The 19050-nt window shown below is 27.3% G+C and overlaps 2 protein-coding genes and 1 long non-coding RNA gene across 3 annotated transcripts in view; 1 reads left to right on the top strand and 2 right to left on the bottom strand.

Moving 5' to 3' along the window:
* LOC103579815 (protein disconnected) overlaps nucleotides 1-9501 on the bottom strand; it is a 43861-nt gene extending 34360 nt beyond the window's left edge. The window contains exons 1-2 of the mRNA XM_008561352.2: nucleotides 8438-9501; nucleotides 6263-6344 (exon numbers count right to left, since the gene is read on the bottom strand). Coding sequence (XP_008559574.1) covers nucleotides 6263-6344; nucleotides 8438-8503 — 148 coding nt within the window. The 5' untranslated portion in view covers nucleotides 8504-9501. The remainder of the gene's footprint in view (nucleotides 1-6262; nucleotides 6345-8437) is intronic.
* The window catches only part of LOC103579817 (uncharacterized), a 73700-nt gene that overhangs the window by 54194 nt on the left and 456 nt on the right, over nucleotides 1-19050 (top strand). Inside the window, exon 3 of the long non-coding RNA XR_008403873.1 lies at nucleotides 19021-19045. This is a non-coding gene — a long non-coding RNA (uncharacterized LOC103579817). The remainder of the gene's footprint in view (nucleotides 1-19020; nucleotides 19046-19050) is intronic.
* On the bottom strand, nucleotides 11874-19041 carry LOC103579816 (XK-related protein 7-like protein). Its single transcript, XM_008561353.3, has 7 exons — nucleotides 18822-19041; nucleotides 18461-18754; nucleotides 17192-17383; nucleotides 15695-17117; nucleotides 14244-14478; nucleotides 13961-14181; nucleotides 11874-13170 (listed from the first exon to the last, which is right to left on the bottom strand). Exons 2-7 carry the CDS (start codon nucleotides 18689-18691, stop codon nucleotides 12836-12838), a joined length of 2637 nt encoding a protein of 878 aa, XP_008559575.1. The 5' UTR covers nucleotides 18692-18754; nucleotides 18822-19041; the 3' UTR covers nucleotides 11874-12835.

The following is a 19050-nucleotide window of genomic DNA, read 5'->3' as shown; positions in this document are numbered from 1 at the left end:
GCTGTCTCTTTTTTTATCACTTACAATACATATCTAAAAACGTTTACTTACATATATATATATATATATATATATATATATATATATATATCTTTTTTTACAATTTTATAAAAATGAAATTTTGAATTTGAAAGAAAAAACAATTCAGTCTATAAAATATTACAGAAAAAAGAAAAATAAAATAAATGAGATAATTTTTTTTTTTTTTTTTTTTTTTTTTTTTTTATATAAATGTATATGAGGATTGAGTATTAAGCTATTACATTGAAATTAATTGTAAAAAATGTTTGAATCTAAAAATTTTTTTTTGAAGCTGTCCCGTTTTGAAAAAAATAACTTTTTTTTTTTTGGACAATTTAAAAATTTCGTTGCACTAATACAGTAATCAGAAATTTTGGCTGAGTTGTTCTCTTAAATTAGCAAATAGTATAAAAAAATTAAAGCGCACTTCTCGAGATTAAACAGTAGTGCATCAATATGCAGTTCGTAGTTTGTATTTAGACATTTAGAAATTTTGTTTCAGAGAAAAACATTGCCAAAGTTTCTATCGTATTGCGCAAGTGCAACAAGTATTGTACCGTTCGTCGACTTGAGCGTGATGGAGAAAAAGTGCAGACCTCCCTTAAAACATAAAAACAAAATAACAGATTTGTCTATTGAAGATCAAGAAGTAACTTTTTTTATCATTGTTCCCATTCACTTGACCCTGCCTATAATAATTAACGTAATTTTGATATATTGCAAAATAATAATATATATTACATAATTAATAAAACATCAGCTTAATACTTTTTAAAAAGAGAAATAATAATAATATTAATAAAAATCAAACTGATTAAAATGAATGAATTTTTTATCATGATTTTCAACTTATATATCATCTAAACTAATTGTTTATAGCTAAAGCAAGGTGGCCATAAACCGGAAAAACCGGGAATATCATGGAAATGTCAGGGAATTTCAAAAAGTATTCGGAAATTAAATTGCAACAGTTCAAAATTCAAAAGTTTTTAATAATACACTAATTATAAAAATTAAAGAATATTAAAAAATTTTCAAATTTTTAACAGGTTGTAACTCGAAGAAAATAGTTGTATGACAAAAACAAAAAAGGCAAATTGTATAGCTTAAAGTGTCTAGTTTTTTTATCTTGTTTTTGAATTTTTTTCTATGTGTGGTTCTGGAGTAATCTGAAGAAAACTATTGAAAAAAAAATTTACCAAATTTTTGCTCATCTTATAAACGGTTTTCGAGCTTCAATAAATTTTTTTCAATAATCATGATTGATTTTCGATTGTTCCGGAATCGTGCATAATAAAAAAATTCAAAGACTAGATCGAAAAACTAGACACTTGAAGCTATACAATTTGCATATTTGTTTTTGTCGTACGACCATTTTCCTTCGAGTTACAACCTGATGAAAATTACTTAAAAATTTGAAATTTTTTTTAGCATTTTGAATTTATTTGTATTATAAAATTTCTTGTTAAATATTTTAACTTATACATTTTTAACATCGAATAATAAAAAGTAGGCAATATTAATTAATGCTATTGCCATTTTTTATGGTTTTTCGCATAATTTAATTATTAAATTTAATTAGTGAAAGTGGAAATATAACAAAATCTTTGAATATTTAAATGATACGAATAAAATTTCTAAATCAAGGAAAAATTTGAAAAACTTTACTAGAAAACCGGGAAATATCAGGAAATTCTGAAATAATTTCTTTGTGGTCACCCTGTGAAGTCATTAAATATGTTTTTATAGAAAATTTAATTTACTAAAAAATTGTATATAATGATTCTTTTTTACATTTTCAATAGTTTACTCAGAATTTGAGTTCAAAAATTCTTATACATAGGGTAGAAGTACCATTTGTGGTCACTGCTCCGTTTTTGGACATTTAGTACTTTATTGTAATTACTCAAAAAGTATAAAATAAAAATTCCATCGTAACAGTGTGATAAAAGTACCTCTGTAAATATTTTTAAAATTAATTGTGTCATCTCGTCTTTTACAAATTATTTTATTTAAATATTTAAGTGTCCAAAACTGGTCCAAAAACAGTACTGCTACTCTACAATCTGAATTTTAATAAAATTTGACAGTTTTTTTTTTTTCATTAAATGCATTTATTAAAACTTTTTCTTTATATTTTTAATAATAATAATAAATAATTATTACGATTTTATTTTATCAATTATTCAAATTTTCTAGACAAAGCACTTTATATATTCAATTATATCATTTAGTTATACAATATAATTAGAATTATAAAAAAAGGTTTCATAAATCCATTGATATATATATATATATATATATATATATATATATATATAGAATAAAATATTTAAAATATGTGATATATTATTAAAGTCACGGCCTTGAACTTGAACGAGTGTGTACACAAGTGTGGGAACTCGTATCTAATCGCCGGTTAACCATTTCCAAGTTTATTATTATTATTATTATTATTATTATTATTATTATTATTATTATTATTGCTGTTGTTATTATTATTCATAAAGAGTAAAATGCATAAGATAAGAACGGTATTAACATTATTCATTAATACATATGTTATGCAATTGACAATATTTAAATTTATGAAATTTCGCTAATTTAATTTAAAAATAGCTAAAGATTTCAGGTTAAAGATCTTGACAATTTTTAGAAATATGATAAAAATTAATAAGGATTTTTTTGTAGGAAATTTAAAGACAAAAAAGGGAAGCATTAGAAAAACTCGGTAGGATAATTATTGACGAAGATATGAGTTAAAAAAAATAAATAAATAAAAGTAAAAGTGTTGAGAATTATTTTTGAAGTCTTGAGTTTAAATATTTTTGAAACTATTATAAGAATGTAATAAAATTCAATAAGATACTTATCGTAGTAAATTAAATGAGTAAAAAACTGATCCTTCGAACGAGTTTTTTTCAGTAATTAAATTCCAGGATAAGGTAAATGTCCCAATACCGGAACAAGACCCAATACCGGAACAATTTGATAATCATTATATTATATTTCAACTCATACGCGATGAAACTAAATAAAACTTTGTTTATTTGAAACCTTAATCTTTCAGTTTAAAAATAAGATATAAGATAGATTTTAGAAAATATTGAAAATATGAAAAAAAAAAATGTTAATTAGAGCAATAGTCTCGAATTCATGACTTTTTCATGTCTCTTAATGGTTTTGCTAAGAAATCAGTCAATGGTCTCAAGCTTATAGAAAATGCATAGAATTACTTTTCAATAATTTTTTTTTGTATATGCATCTTGAATGACATAAAATTCAAGAAAACATACTAAAAATATGAAAAAAATAGTATTATTATATTAATTTTACTGTTCGTCTATTGGTACACCAAAATGAACCCGTGCCCAGTACCGGAACAGCCAATCATATTAATGTTATCGATAGACATTAACGGTGAGTTTTATTGACTGGCTAAATCAAGTACAATATTAATTATTACTGGAGCCCTAATATTTAATGCAGTATGTATGATTGTTATAAAAAATAGATTAAGTATAGATAAACTCTAAATTAAATCATAAAAAATAAATTTTTGTTTTTAATTTTTTTTTAAATTATTTTTCTAGTATAACCTCAAATGATTTATTTTGTTTCTATTCTTTAGTTCAAAATATTTATTTTCATTGAATATTCAATCATTTTAAAATTTTAAATACATTTAACATTATGGGTGTGATATAGCAGACATCAGACAAATTTAAAATTATTAATAAATCGAGTAAATAATTAGTAATATAAAATTTAAAAAAATGCAAATTCAAAAAATTTTGAAATTAATAATACTTTTTTTGTGAATATTATTTTTTTAATTATTTATCTTATTTATTTATAATTTTAAAGTTCTCTGATGTCTGCTACATTCATACTCGTTTTACATTAATATTATTTAATAATCATTAATATTTTCACTATGAATATATGCAAAAAATAACTTATTTTATTTACTGTTCCGGTATTAGGACAACCGAATTCCCGTATTGGGACAAGGCTATTTCAGCTTTCCGGTATTGGGTCTTTTGGGTGTCATAGAAAAAAATTTTTTTTTTATATTAAATTTAAGAAAAATGAACTAATTTGATTATTTTCGAATTGGTAAATGTCTATTCTATATGATGTAATAAATTATTTTGGATTATAATTTATTTGAATATTTTTAAAACGATAAAAATCAGTCATATACCCTTTGTCGTTCCGGTATTGGGACATTTATTTATTTACCTTATAGAATTTTGAGAAAATCAACATCAAAAACTCGTATCTTTGTTAAATTATGATATTCGGTTATTCAATTTTCTACGTCACTTATGATTAATAGCCTTTTAAATATATATAATATCATAATTTCATACATAAGATGTTAGATATTGTTGAAAAGCCTCAACATGATTGATCGTTATTTCGGCTCTTTGTAATCGCGAGTTCATGCATTTACAATTTAATTAATCACCCAATCAATATCAATGTTTAATATTCAATGTAATGATAAAAAAAGGGAAAGAAGGGAAAGTATAAAAAAATAAAAATTGTTATCTGACAGGTGGGATAGAAGAAATATAGAAGAAAAAAAAATTGAAAATATTGAAACCCCATAAAATAAGTGAAAATCAATTTGAATTTATGTGCTTTTAACAAATTTCAGTTAAGTCACGTCATTCAAAAATTATCATACAAAAAAGTCATGAAATTCGAATTTTCAAAATTAACAATTACTGAAATTTTTAAATTAATTGGCTTATTTACTCATCTTCAAACTTGGTCAACAAAATTTTATATTAGGAAATGATATAAATTTTTGACAATATGGTGAGGGAAAGAAGCATTATACCGCATGTATATATACAGAAATTTGAACCATTGAGATTTTGAGACCTTATAATAATTGGAAATAAAAAATTTGGTGACAGTAAAGCACTACCACTCCGCTTCGCGTTCAAGTTGAGCAATATTATGACAATATTTTATAAAAATTAATGAATGAAAACAAATGCAATAATTAGATTGCTGTAAAATTTATTACAAAAATGGCTTAAATTACATAATTATATTAATAAGATAAACAAGTACAACATTTGCTGAAATTCTGTATAAAAATAAGAAGTGATTGTTTGAAGCGAAATTCACAAGATTCAAATGAAGATAAAAAAAGTCTCGTGGGAGGAAAAGAATAAATTAATTATATATATATATATATATATATATGGTATGTAAGGATTAAAGATAAAGGGAGGTAAGGTGAGACAAATAAAAGCCAAGTGAATAAGAGCAAGTTTTGAATTGTGAAAAGAATAAGGTATATATATATATATAAAACTAAGTAGCAAGGTTTTAAATATTATCTGAGTATCTCACTTGAAATATTACATGACATAAAAGCCTTGGTTTTTTCTATAAAATATATAAAACGTGCGCATATGGATGGAAAAAGTAAAAAATATATCACTTTTGTGGAAAAAAAATTTTTTTTTTCTTTGTAACGGTGTTTATACTATTATTATCGTTTTTATTTTTGTTTATATGATATTTGTAAATATATAGTTGTCTTGTAAGGTATGATACGCGAAAGATTTTTAGCGAGTAAATTTGAATAGATAAATTTTCAAATCTCAAAATCTTGGCTCCTTCCCATCGTGAAAATTGAGAGTTCATTATTTTTGTTATTAAATTTGCTAAGAAAAGTATCGGAAGTTTTGAATATTTTTGAACTGTTTTTGAGATATCGGGGGTGGAGAATCAAATTTCCAAATTATCGTGATGATTTTTTGGCGCGAAAATGTTAACTCATCCCAAAAAAATTTTTGTTTTCATTTCATAATGAAACATTTCTCTTGTGCCAAGAAATCATTTTTATCGGCGTAATTTTTTTCATCATTTAATTTACTTCAAAAAACCATCCTTTTAATTTTATATCATATCTTTAGAACTTCCAAGATATTGAAAGTCAAAAAAAAAAATTTCCAATTTTATACTACATCAAGATCGCAACGTTTTTCGTGAAACGAAAAGAAGAAAACGAAATGAAAAATAAAAAATCTACTGGATCTAGAATTATAAAATATTTTGCACGTCAGCAGAAAATTGCAGGTCTCCCCCAACTACTCCTTAAGTCAAATTATGTAAATTTTTTTCATTTTCGTTGCGCGGAAAACGTTCCGATCTTCAGGTACATCCAATTTTAACTTCATTAAGACAATATAAATAATATAAAATTACTTACGACTCGATGGTTCAATGGAAACGTCAATTCCATCTTGAAACTCGTCATCAGACTCTGTTCCTGAGTCATGGTCATCATCCACCTAAAAATCAAATTCAAATTTTAAATATAAAAAATTTTCATTTTTAATTTAATTAATATTTATTATAAAATTTTCCTCAAATATTTTATTTTTCGAATGTTTCTTTTCATGTATATATATATATATATATATATACATAAATTCCTGTAATATAAAGATCTCCCTTACAACTTTAGTTCCCTATTCTGAGTTCCTCGTGTATGACCAGCTTTATTGTTATATATATATATATATGCATAGAATGAATACTAGGCCATTCTACTAACGTTTGCTCTATACCGTTCGTTAACCTGTTCTGAAAACATGCGTACCTTAAAAAAGATTTTTTTTTTTTTTAAATTATAAATTAAAAAACTAATTATTTAATTTTTTATAAATTCCTACGTATGCATTAGAACAACATAAACTTAATTAATGAGACCATGTAAAATCTATTTGGAGATCTGGAAAATTCCCAAATTAAAAACTAACTCGGGGTTTTAGAATTTTAAATAAAATTTAAAGTCGTTTTTTATTGACACTAATTAATATTTAGTTGGGATTAATTTATCACTCTATTAGACCAAAGTTATGTTTACTTTTATTCAAGATTTATATTTAAATGAGCCATTAATTTTCTTTAAATATATATTTATTAGTTGGAGTTAATTGCTTGAAAATAATTAGCAATAAATTCTAGAAAAATTAAATTTATAATTTGTAAATTGAATCGTTAGTAAAAAAAAAAATAACAAAAAGTTGATGCAAAAATAAATTAAAAAATTAATTAATTTTTTTTAACTATTTCAACGATCAAAAATATCTTTTTAAATAACGATTCGATTTGAAAACTATAAATTCGATTTTTTTTTTAAATTCAATTGAAATGTTGTCAACAAAATCATAACTTCTGTTTATAATTTTTTATTATATTTCATTGTACCCTAAGTAAAAAAAAAGTTTTAAGGAAATGTTTGATCCAAATTTTTTTTTTGGAATGAAAAAATTAAAAAAAAAAATTTTCATATTTTAATAATAATTTTTTACTTACTAAAAATTGTATTTAATGGTATTGAAATTAGCCATGATACTGAAGTTAGCCGAGGTCTAATAAATTTTGAATTTTTTTAAAAACGATAAATAATAAAAAAATAAAACACAAAAAAAATGCATCAGTAGCTTTTTTAACTGTCTACATGTGCAAATTTTTAGTTTTTTGTTCTTCGTCATTGATTTGTTGAAAAAAAAAAAATCGAAAATTGTTAACTGTATGCTAACTTCAGGATCATAAATTAGCCAATGTCTAATAATTTTTGGATTTTTTTTTAAATGATAAATTTAAAAAAAAAACGTGATACTGCAAATAGCCGACGTTGAATAATTTTTGGATTTTTGAAAAACGATAAATTAAAAAAAAAACAAAATTCTAGAACATTTCGCCTATAGTTTTTTAAATTTTCTACATGTGCTAATTTCTAGTTTTTTTTTTTTTATATCAAATCGTTGAAACAATTTCGAAAATTTTTATCTACCAAAATCAAGATCTTAAAAAATTGCGCCCATAGTTTTTTACATTTTCTACATGTGTATATTTTAATTTTTTAAAAATTGATTTGTGGTAAAAAAAATTAAAAACTTTTATTGTCTTCTAACCTCCGGATTATTGTATTTTTATTTCAAATTATCATTTTTTAATTTGAAATTGTAATAAATACATTGCAAAAAAAAAGTAAAAGAAACAAAAATTCAACCCATCAATTATTTATTTATTGATACTATTTTTGCTCAGTGTACAGATCAAGAATTGCTTAAAACATTACTCCATACTCAAAATTCGTACTCCAAAAATGAATCAAAAAAAATATGAGTGTAAAAGTAGCAGACATACAATTGTTTAGTTGCGTAAAAAAAAAAATTAAATAATTTAAGTAATAAAATTAAAAAAAAAAGCATGTACTGAATTTTGAATTGTCTAAAGATGATTTTTTTTTAATTTTTATTTTATAAAAATTTGAATTTATTACTTAAAAGTTTTAAAAATTTTCAGATGTCCGCTAACTTTACTATCATCAAAAAATTTCAAGCGTTCATTACAAAAATAAAATTTTTCTGACCTTTTCATGATTCGGATCCTCGTTAATCGAGTGGGTCCTCAGTTTGTGCGTTAAAAACTTGAGCATAGTTAGTAGACCACCAGTTAATTATAAAAATCACTCAACTATAAATAATTCCACTCTCCCTCCCCCGTCAATAAATTAAAACCACTCAGAATCACCCATTTTCATTTTAAATTTCCCGCCAAACTTTTATTTCATAACAAAACAATTATAATTTATAAATAATAAAACTAAATAATAAAATTACACTCAGTCGATAAAAAACCAGCCAACACATTTTCTCCCTCAACATCAACTGATAACTTTTTTATTAATTAATCAATTAAAAAAATTAATTTATCAATTAATAAAATAACAAATCATCAAACAAATCAACTATTAAACAAATCACAAAAAAATATTTTCCAATCACACAATAATTTAAAAATTTTAAAATTTATTCAAAGCGCGCTTTAAATTATTTACTTTAAAATAATAATATAATATGAATATATATAATAATTAATAAAAATATATAGATCCAGACATTGTTAGGTGCCGGTTAATGACCAGGACGCCGGTCTCTTGAGTCTTGCAAGACCACCAGTCCTCCAATCGTGCCACCGCGTCGTATTTTTATTATAAAAATCACTTACTACACTTTTTTTAATTATTTTACCAGGAATATTTTTATTATTATTTAAATAATTTACTATTATTATTGTAATTATTATTAATAAATAATCCTTACAAGTAACACGGTACTCGTAGTACTCGTATCCAAACCGTGACACAATCCTCATCACGACTTTCAACACAATTTAAAACACCTTTCACTTCCTCATCGCCGACTTTTTTTTTACTACTTGTTGGTTTTTTTTTTTATTCTATACTACTTAATTACTTTTGTGTCCCAGGTTATTTCGCTGTCCTCGGACATTTTTATATAGATATATAGATATATATATATAAAATATACAGTTGTCTATATGTATTTTTAAATTTATATACTTATAAATATTTATTTATATGAAATATTCAAGTTTTTATTCCACATCGAAGTTAGGATGCGGTGACAAGCGGACTGGCGAGACCGGCTGTGCAAGTCCTGGACTTACTACTAATTTTTAGTGGTTGTGCGCATGCGCGATGCGTGCGCATACTCCCCACTTACTCTCACTTTTAATCCCCACTCTTACTTTTTTGGATTATATTATTTGGTAATATTGAGCTTTGAGCTTTTAATTTTTTTAAATTTACTTTTAGCGATTCACGATGAAATACATTTTTTATAATCCAAAAAATTATAGCGAGTAGAAGATTAAATAAAGTCTAGCACTTTTTTAAAATTAAAAGATAAACGACTTCTTGACTCAAGACAATCATTTTGATAGAAATTTCAAGAGCTTTCGAATTTTTTTTATTCAAAGCTGAGCTTTTATTTACTGACTAAGCGAATGTCAGTAATAAAAAAATTCGAAAATTTAATATAAAATTAAACTTTCAAAATTATAGCTTTTCCTAAAGCTCAGCTAGAAACTTATTTCAAAATTTTTCTATCGAATTACATGCTTTTTTTTTGTAATTTCAACTTTTAAAATTTTTTTTAATTTATAATCCTGCAATTGACAATCTACAATTTTCGATTTTTTTTTTTCAACAAATCAATTACAAAAAAAACTGAAAACATGCACTTTTATAAAATTTAAAAAACTATAGGTGCAATTTTTTCAAATTTTTTTTTTTTATAATTTATCGTTTTGAAAAATAATCAAAAAATTATTAAACGTCGGCTAAATTCAGTCTCATTTAAATTTAACGATGGATTTTCAAAAATTTTTCAAAAAATTTGTTACCTTTTACCTTTAGTCGAATGGTTTTTACTAAAATTTTATTTAAAATTTTTTTTTAGACTAATTTAGACCCTAAGCCTTCAACAAATTTTGAGCTTCAGTAAAAAAAGAGTAAAAAAAATTTCTAAAAGAATTTCCTTTGGAAAATTTTATTTTTTAAATTTTTTACCCGAGTATCGAGCTTTAAAAAAAAAAAAATAAACAATCTAAAAATTTAAAAATATTCATAAGACAATATTCGAATTCCCAGACAGAAAATTGCCAGAGCTGCAAAACTCTCGAAGCTCAAGCTTTTTGAGAGCCCAATCTTTTCTTTGTTGTCTGTGATGGAAAAATCTATGTTTACCCCTCTAAAATATATTACCCCATAAAAGCTCCCCCTACAAGCTCTTTCTCGCAGACTCCGCCCACTCCCTTCTTAACCCGCGTTCTCATTCTGATCCGAACATTGAAGCTTTTAACTCCACCCTGAGCGAGGTCACTCGGCAAGTCACGGTTAAATTCGTACGTACTCGGTTATACGTTCATGGGTTAACCTAGCCACTATGATTTTACTCGTCTATCGTAACCCCTCCCCCCCTTTCACCCCTCCAGCTTTAAGCTCAGGGGGTTCGAGTAAGACAGCTATTTCCTTTCCTAAAGCACATAACAAAGATATTATCGTATAATATGGTATGGGTTAATTTCATTCTGCTCAATGAATGATTTCTACGTGTCTACTCATTTCAATAATTATTTTCATTACGTAATTATAATTAATATTAATGACAGTAATTATAAAAATAATTACTAAATTTTCTCATTTTTTATTTTTTTCTCTCGGAGTTCAAAAAATAATATCTTGATATTTAACCAAAATATTCAGACAAATTTTTTTTCATCTTTGTGGCCAAAAGTCTGACAAATTTCAAGCCTAACATCGAGTCTCAGTTTCTAAATTTTTAGTAAACAATTATTTAAATAAAAGAAATGAATGCACTTTTGGAAATAAAATTCTTTGCATTAAAATTTAAATAGTAATTTAATTAATTCATTAATTGATTGAACGATAGACTTTTTTGAAGACCATATTGATGAAACGTAAAAAAAAAAACTAATATCGTAGCCAGTGAATTTCTGATCAATAGTCAATGCCCACAGGACGTGGATGAGTGCTTTTCTGTGGGATACAAACTTACTGGACTATATATATATTTGGATATATATGTATGTATGTGTATGTGAAATACAGCACATGTGTATGTAGACAGGTTGAGGTGGGCTAAGAGCCGTGCCAACAGATCCCAGGTACTCGATAGTAAATCACTACTTTTTTCACTCCCTCCTGACTCCCACTCTCACACTCTCCTATACTCTCACCCTTTTACTCACTCGTGATTACGAGTAACTCACTCGCTCGCGAGCCCATCGGAGCCCTGATTGAACGGGATGAATTCCATTCAGGCAATTTTACTCAACAGTTTCATCCTAATTTACCAGTCGTCTATTTAACTATAAATCGGCTACAGATTATTAACTTTAAATATATTTTTTTAAAAAATATTTTTATTAAATAGTACACAGTATCCTTTGATGGACAGATATAAAAATTGTATTTTATTTAATACTATCTTAAATAACTAATTAATAGTTTATCTATTTCTAACGCAATGAGCGAGCCAATCATCCAGTCTTTAATTTCTCTTTAACCATTTTTATTTAATTTTTATCTCAAACGGAGTGGGGTTATCTCTGTACACGGGGTGCAAGTAATCCGATGTTATTTAATAATTCGCTCTAATTAATTTATTTAAATAGATTCTTTAAAATCAAAACCCAAGGGCTGGAATATTGGGTTTAATTATCTGCCTCTTGATTTATTTATTTTAAATAAATAAGTAGTAATCAAAAAAATTTTAAAGAATATTAAATAATGAGTGGGTTTAAGTTCACCACCAAAATATAAATATTTATTTGATTAAAGTTAAACTCTTCGGCTGCCGATTTTTGAGTTTAAGAGTTTATTAAATTTTATTTATCATCCGGATGATAATTTTAAAACAAAAAAACATTTTTTTTTATAAACTTTTTTCGATCTTTTATTCGTTCTGTCTCAGGTCTATTGATTTTTAAAAAAATTAATAAATATAAAGGAATCGCAGTCCGAGTAATGAACAAAATAAAATAATCTGACTTTCTCAAATTATCTTTAATCCTCACAACTTATTTAACAAATTACTCGGTCTGTAACTTACCGATAAAAAAAATATTTTTAAAAATCAATAGCTCAGAAGTTAGAAGACCTAAAATTCCAAACTATCTATAACTTATCTCTTTTCAATAATAAAATCTAAATAATCCTCAATAAATTAAAAAATTATTCATCCCCTTATTTGTTTTAATATCTATTCTTTAAAACATTCCAATATTTTTTTTTCACAGACCGGTATCGTTTTAAAAAGTTCTAAAACTTGACCAATCAGAGCCTAGTAATGCACAAATTCAGTTATCCTAAAATCTACCTCAGCATCGAATTAACTTGTACAGAAAATTGATAAGTAATTACGAATAAAGTAAAAATGCTTTATAATTTAGTCTCGTGTTTAACTTTAGCTTTGAGCAATTGATTGACACGTGAGCCGTAAGAATTATTTAAATAACAATCTAAATTATCATTATCAATTGATGAATTGACGGCAGTTGACGTAGTACTGTTATTGAGATTGTCTGTTGTATTTAGACAGCTATTATCAATAGCTGTCGTTTGTGGAGATAATTGCCGATTATCCGTAAAAATATATTGCTTCGTATTATTATCTATATTAGTGTGCTTGTTATTATTATCACGTTGATGATGATGCTGTTGATGATGTAATTCTGTATCCGTTTCATCTTCATTGTCCGCACTGTCTACGTCACCTGTTTAATTTTGATATAATTAATTAATAGATTTATTGATGACAATAAAGAGACAAAATGAGCCAGTCACTCACTAACGGTAAATTTATCATTTCGATATGTAGTTTATTAATTTATTAGTAAAATAAGTACCCACATCAATATATTGTAACAAAAATAGAATAAATTTGTAAGCTAATTGAAATTTATACAGTAATATATAAATATATATTGATGTCGGTACTAATTTCACAGTAAATTTTGTACTGAATAAAATAATCACAATTATTTGATCAAAAAACTTTTTTTTTATTTTCAAATTATTTTTAATTTCATGAGTGTGAAAGTAGCAGACATCAGACAAATTTAGAATTATTAATCAATAGAGTAAATAATTGATAAAATAAAGTTTTTAAAAAATGCGCATTTAAAATAATTTTAAATTAATTAGTGCAATTTTGTAAAAATATTTTTTTAATTGTTTATTCTATTTATTTATAATTTTAAATTTATCCGATGTCTGCTACATTTACACTCATTAATTTTCAAAACTTTTACTTTTTTTTTACTGATATAATTATTATTATCTTATTTTTCAATCAATTTCCTTTAGAATGAGTATCCACTTCATATATATTCTGAGGAAAAAAAAAAAAATTCAAATTTTTTTTTTTTTTTAATATAACGATGTGGGTATTCATTTAAAAGGAAATTTTTCGCTCAACTCAAAAACAATAATAATTTTATTAATATTAATTTATAAGCTGCGTATTTCGTCTCATTTGTTATAAATAAATAGTAACAAACTTACCATCAGAGCTATTAGTAGAGGGCAAGTAAAAACGTGATGATTGAACTTTACTAATGTTAATTCGCCGTTCACGTGTAGGATTATTTGTTGAATTATTATATTTAAATTCACGTGGTAACGTGTAGCTACGTGGTAATGATACCTGACTACCTTCTAAATCACTCAGCTCATCATCATTAGGTTCTTTTGTACTATCTTCTTCATTATTTTGACCTCTTAATCTAAAACAATAAATTTTCCATGTCAAATTAATAATTCATTTAAAATTAGTCATTAAAATTACCTTTGATTCGAAGTCCAGTGAGGATAATGATGTGGAAGACATCGCGGGGCCAGAAGAATTTCCGGCGTCTCTGGACGCTCGCGTTTCCACCCGTTACCCATCACATGATAATTCGGTGGTCCTGGTGGTACAAGACAGTGCATTTTTATCGGTGGCCATTGTGTTGGCACATTCTCTAGCCCATTAACGTTTCCATTGGATGCTGATACCGTTGGGCTTAGAGCTATCGTACTTCCTGTAATTTTTTCATTCATTTTACTCTTCATATTTTTAAATTCTCACTTAAACAAATAGCCACAATTCCCTATTTAGAATAAAGTAATAGAATATTGTGTGACAAGGGATGAAACAAGACGATTTCAGACTAGGGTGGTTGACTGCCCGAGCCGTAGATGAGGTGACATCACCCGCAGTCTGAAATCGTGTTTCATCCTATCACACACTATATTTTTCAGGATTACCTACATCGGAACTTCAAGTTTCAGTGTCAGCAGTCAGTAAGAAATAAGTTAATTTCAAGCCGATGATGCGGAGAACTGAGAGAATGATGAATCTGTGATTTACAGTCACTTAAAAAATGAAATGAGTAAACTGAAGTGACAAGCAAACAAATGAGAGTAATAAGGCTGCAAATGAACATTAAATGTAACTAACACCGTATGAAGGTGTTTGCGAATTACGAATTTGCTAGTAGTTATTTGCAGCATTAACTTGAAATTAGCTTGTTTCGACTGGCTGTAGAGACAATTAAACTTTAAGTTTTGATGTTGGTATCATGCCGGGTCAAAAATAAAATTTGATTTAGACTTGGTTTACAAAGTCGAAATTTGGAGCCGTTTTTCACAAGACAAACTCGACTTTTTTTTACGGAGGTATGATATACATTGAGTTTTCGCTTTGGTTTAGACTTAATTGGTTTACTTAGTCATTATTTAAGACGAAAAAGTCAAGATCAAGTCGAAATTGACTTGATGTAGACTTATTCGACTTAAATTATAAGGCAAAAAAGTCAAAACTAAGGTGAAATAATTTTTATATATTGAGGCGAAAGTAAGGCGAATAAATAACTTTTTTTCGACTTGGTTTAGTAAGTCAAAAGTAAGGTGAATGACTATCGTGCTCGAAGTAAAGACGAATAAGTTTAAACTAAGGTCAAAAAATACAAATAAGTTGAAACTAAGATGACAAAAGTTCAAAAAAATTTAATGTAAGTCGAAAAAGTCGAGATCTTATCGAAAAATCGTCGGTAAATCGATAACTTCAAAAGAAAATAAGGCGAAGCGAGTCTGAATCAAGTTTTATTTTTGACCGGGGATGAAAAAACTTTAATTATAATTTAAAAAAAAAAATTTTTTTTTCAAAATTAACATCATACTTATTAAAACTACAAAATTTCTATTGGAATGAGTACCCACAACCTTAAATTTAAAAAAAAAAAAATTCCAACTCACCCAACCCATTAGCGAACCCCAGCGTATTATTAGGCTGCAATTTTTTCTGCGGTGGCGGGTTTCCCGTGATTGAAGCATCACTACTAGTCCCTCCAGGAGGTACCAACTTTCCCTCTTTTATTTCTTCCTGAATAGCTCTGAGTTCTCTCAACTGTTGCTGTTTCTTTTCTCTCAACTTCTCTCTTATCAAATGAACATTAAGCGTTCCCAGCTGCACACTCTGTTCCTTAGCATTCTGACACTCTTTAGCATTCCAGTCCTCCTCGTCTTCATTCAGCGGCCTCTTCCAAAACGGAATCAGCTGCCTCGTGTTATAATTCTTATCACAAAATCCCAAACCCGCACTAGTGTGCGGCGGTGGAACAAAACTTGTCGGTTTTTTTTTTTTTCTATTAAGCGCAACTACCGTCGGGTTAGTGAACCGGCAATTAAAGACACCTGGGATTCCACTATTGCTCAGTTTAACTTTTCTCACAACCTGGACGTCATTAACAACTTTATTGTCATAATTATTATTATTATTATTATTGCTATTATTACTATTATTATTATAATTGTACTGAAATTGTTTGTCAGCATTTCCATCCATATTAAAACTATTACTCGTGTTCATTCTACCTCCCGCTTCATACCCAAGTCTTCTTACGTGAAAAAATCGGTAGTAAAGTCCCATAAAAAATAATCCTCCAAAAAATAACGCCATCAATATTAAAACCAACGTTATTGGTCTCAATTGATCTAATTGTCCAGGTCCAGGTCCAGGTTCAGTCCCAGATCCTGGTCCTGATCCAGGTCCTGTATTATGTTCATGTCCACTTGAAGATGCACCAATAGCCCATACACTTATCAGCAAACAATTTTCTAAAAACATTACTGTGTAAAAAATAATCATTTTCTGACGATGATTTGTCTCGTGGAGATTAACGTATGCGAATACGTAAACAAACGCGAGAAGAGAGGCAAGAAAAGTTTTTCGGGTAAGAGTCAGTCTCTCGCCACCATGAAAAAGACCGTCGGGAGTTAGTAGTAACCAGGTTAGCATAGAGAGCCAGTGAAGGGCAAGAACAACTAGGAGCCAGGAACCGCCGTAGAGAGAGGCGTAGGCAACTAGTGCGCCGACGCGGGCACTGACGGTCCCTAGGCGCCATGCTAGTTGGGCCAGGACCCCGAGCCAGGTCAGGACCAGGCGTTCAAGGTTGCGGAGACGAGCGGCCCCTTTGCTGAAGCTTGCTACTGCCCAGCAGACGCTCCAGAGTGACAGACCCGCGGATACTGCGGTCAGCTCGGATAGTTTTGAATCCACGCGGTCGCGAGGTAAATCTTTGGAAGTCAGTCCGGTGGAGAGGAGGTACAGCTGGAGTAAGAGCATCGGTGCTGCTTCACAGAATGCGTGTATTAGTCGCAGGACACACAATTCACGGACCTGAAAAATTAATTATTTTAATTTTAGTTTTTTTTTTTCAATTGGGAGCTGGGAGTATGGGGGAGGAAAGTTACCTCGTGTTTGACGTAGGTCAGGTCCACGGGGATGAATAATTTGAAGTAGCGCCATAGCACGCCGACTTGACTGGTGTGGAGTAATACTACGCACCAGAGGGTCCAGTTACGAAGATAATTTTTTGAAGGTGTGTCGGTCGATGGGTTCAGTTTGCCACGGGCACCCCACAAGTACCAGCGGATACTTACGAGCTGAAAGTTTTAAATTTTAGTATTCAGATATTTAAAATTGGGCTAGAAATGTTTTATTTAGAGGTAGAGTTTGTATCACCATTTATATATTTTGATAAAAAAAAATTTTTGATATCATATATATATAGAGTTGGTAAGATCGAAGTATTCTAAAAATTTTTTGACATTTATTTCGTGTAAATTGTCAAATTTCTGGTAAAATAAGTACTCGCATCGATATAATTATAAAAAAAATTGTCATATATTTGGTTCTATAATATAGTAAAATAGATTCAAAATTTTTTTTCATACTTTTTACCACTTCCATTCTCGAAATCAAAAAAATTTCTCCAAAAATATATATCAATATAAATTTCATAAATTTATGACACAAAAAATATTTCCAAATTTTTTTTCTTAGAATTTATCTCTTATTCATTAATAGATTAAAAAAATTTTTAAAATATATCTCCAATAAATATGAGACTCATATATTTATCCCTCATAAGAAGGGACAAGATTTTTGCCTTAGTACTGAAATAAATGATTCAAAGGTTTGATATTACGGCAAAAATATTGGTCTTATAAAAATAATTTTCAAACAAAAGTTGTAGGAAATTGAATTTTCTAAAAAAAATGTCTCTTATGATTTTCTTATACGACCAATATTTTCACCGTAGTTTCAAAATTATGATTCATAATGAATGATTCGAATTTCTGTTAATTATGAAAATTTTAATTTTGAAATTACGGCTTTTCTTTTAGTCCTAAGAAAAAATTGTAAGAGACATTTTTTTTATAAAATTAAATTTTGAACAACTTTTATTCAAGAAATTTTTTTATATGACCAATATTTTCGACGTAATATCAAAAATTCGACACCATTAATTATTAATTGTTATTTTTAAATTAAGGTAAAAATCCTGGCTTTCAAATAAAAAAATTTCAAATGCGACATCGACTTCTGTCAATTTTCTCAAAAGATTCTCTTTAAAATGACTCCAAATTCTCCCATATTTCCTTCAATGATCCCAAAAACTTGTTAAAAAAATTTTTCTCCAAAACAATTTTAAATTTAATAGTAATCGTGATAATTACCTGGGAAATAATTAATGAAGTAACGATTAAAATAATACTAATTGGAAATAAGACAGCTGGGGCTGTCGGGTGATTGGCTAGGGCATAACCCATTGCCAAATCAAATACAACATCGCAGAAATATGATGCCAGTGATATTATATTAAACAAAACATCACAAAGTGGTAGAAATTCATGCTGGTTAATAATAATATTATTATTGTTATTTAATTGCACATGCTGATGGGCCATAATGGGCCACCGTGCCCATTTGGATCATCCAGCACCAATAATTATTTATTTCATCCCTTGACTCTGAAAAAAACAAATTTTTATTAATTAAAAATCTAAAAAGAAAAATAAATTACTTTAAAAAAATTACCACATTCCTCACGTGTCATTTACGTCGGGTATTAAATGACATTTTTAACCTGGATAATGCTGGTCGATCTGGACCAAAGTGATTTTTTTAAAATAATTTAATTACGAGATTATTATTATAATTCGTTTTTTAAATTTTTATTATTATTATTTTTATTATTAGTTATTATTGTTATAATTATTATTAATTTTATTTTCAGGTAGCACTTAACATTTTACTATATGGTAAC

Source organism: Microplitis demolitor, chromosome 6, assembly GCF_026212275.2.
Source record: "Microplitis demolitor isolate Queensland-Clemson2020A chromosome 6, iyMicDemo2.1a, whole genome shotgun sequence".
Classification (NCBI taxonomy): domain Eukaryota; kingdom Metazoa; phylum Arthropoda; class Insecta; order Hymenoptera; family Braconidae; genus Microplitis; species Microplitis demolitor.
This window is presented reverse-complemented; position numbering and strand designations above follow the sequence as displayed.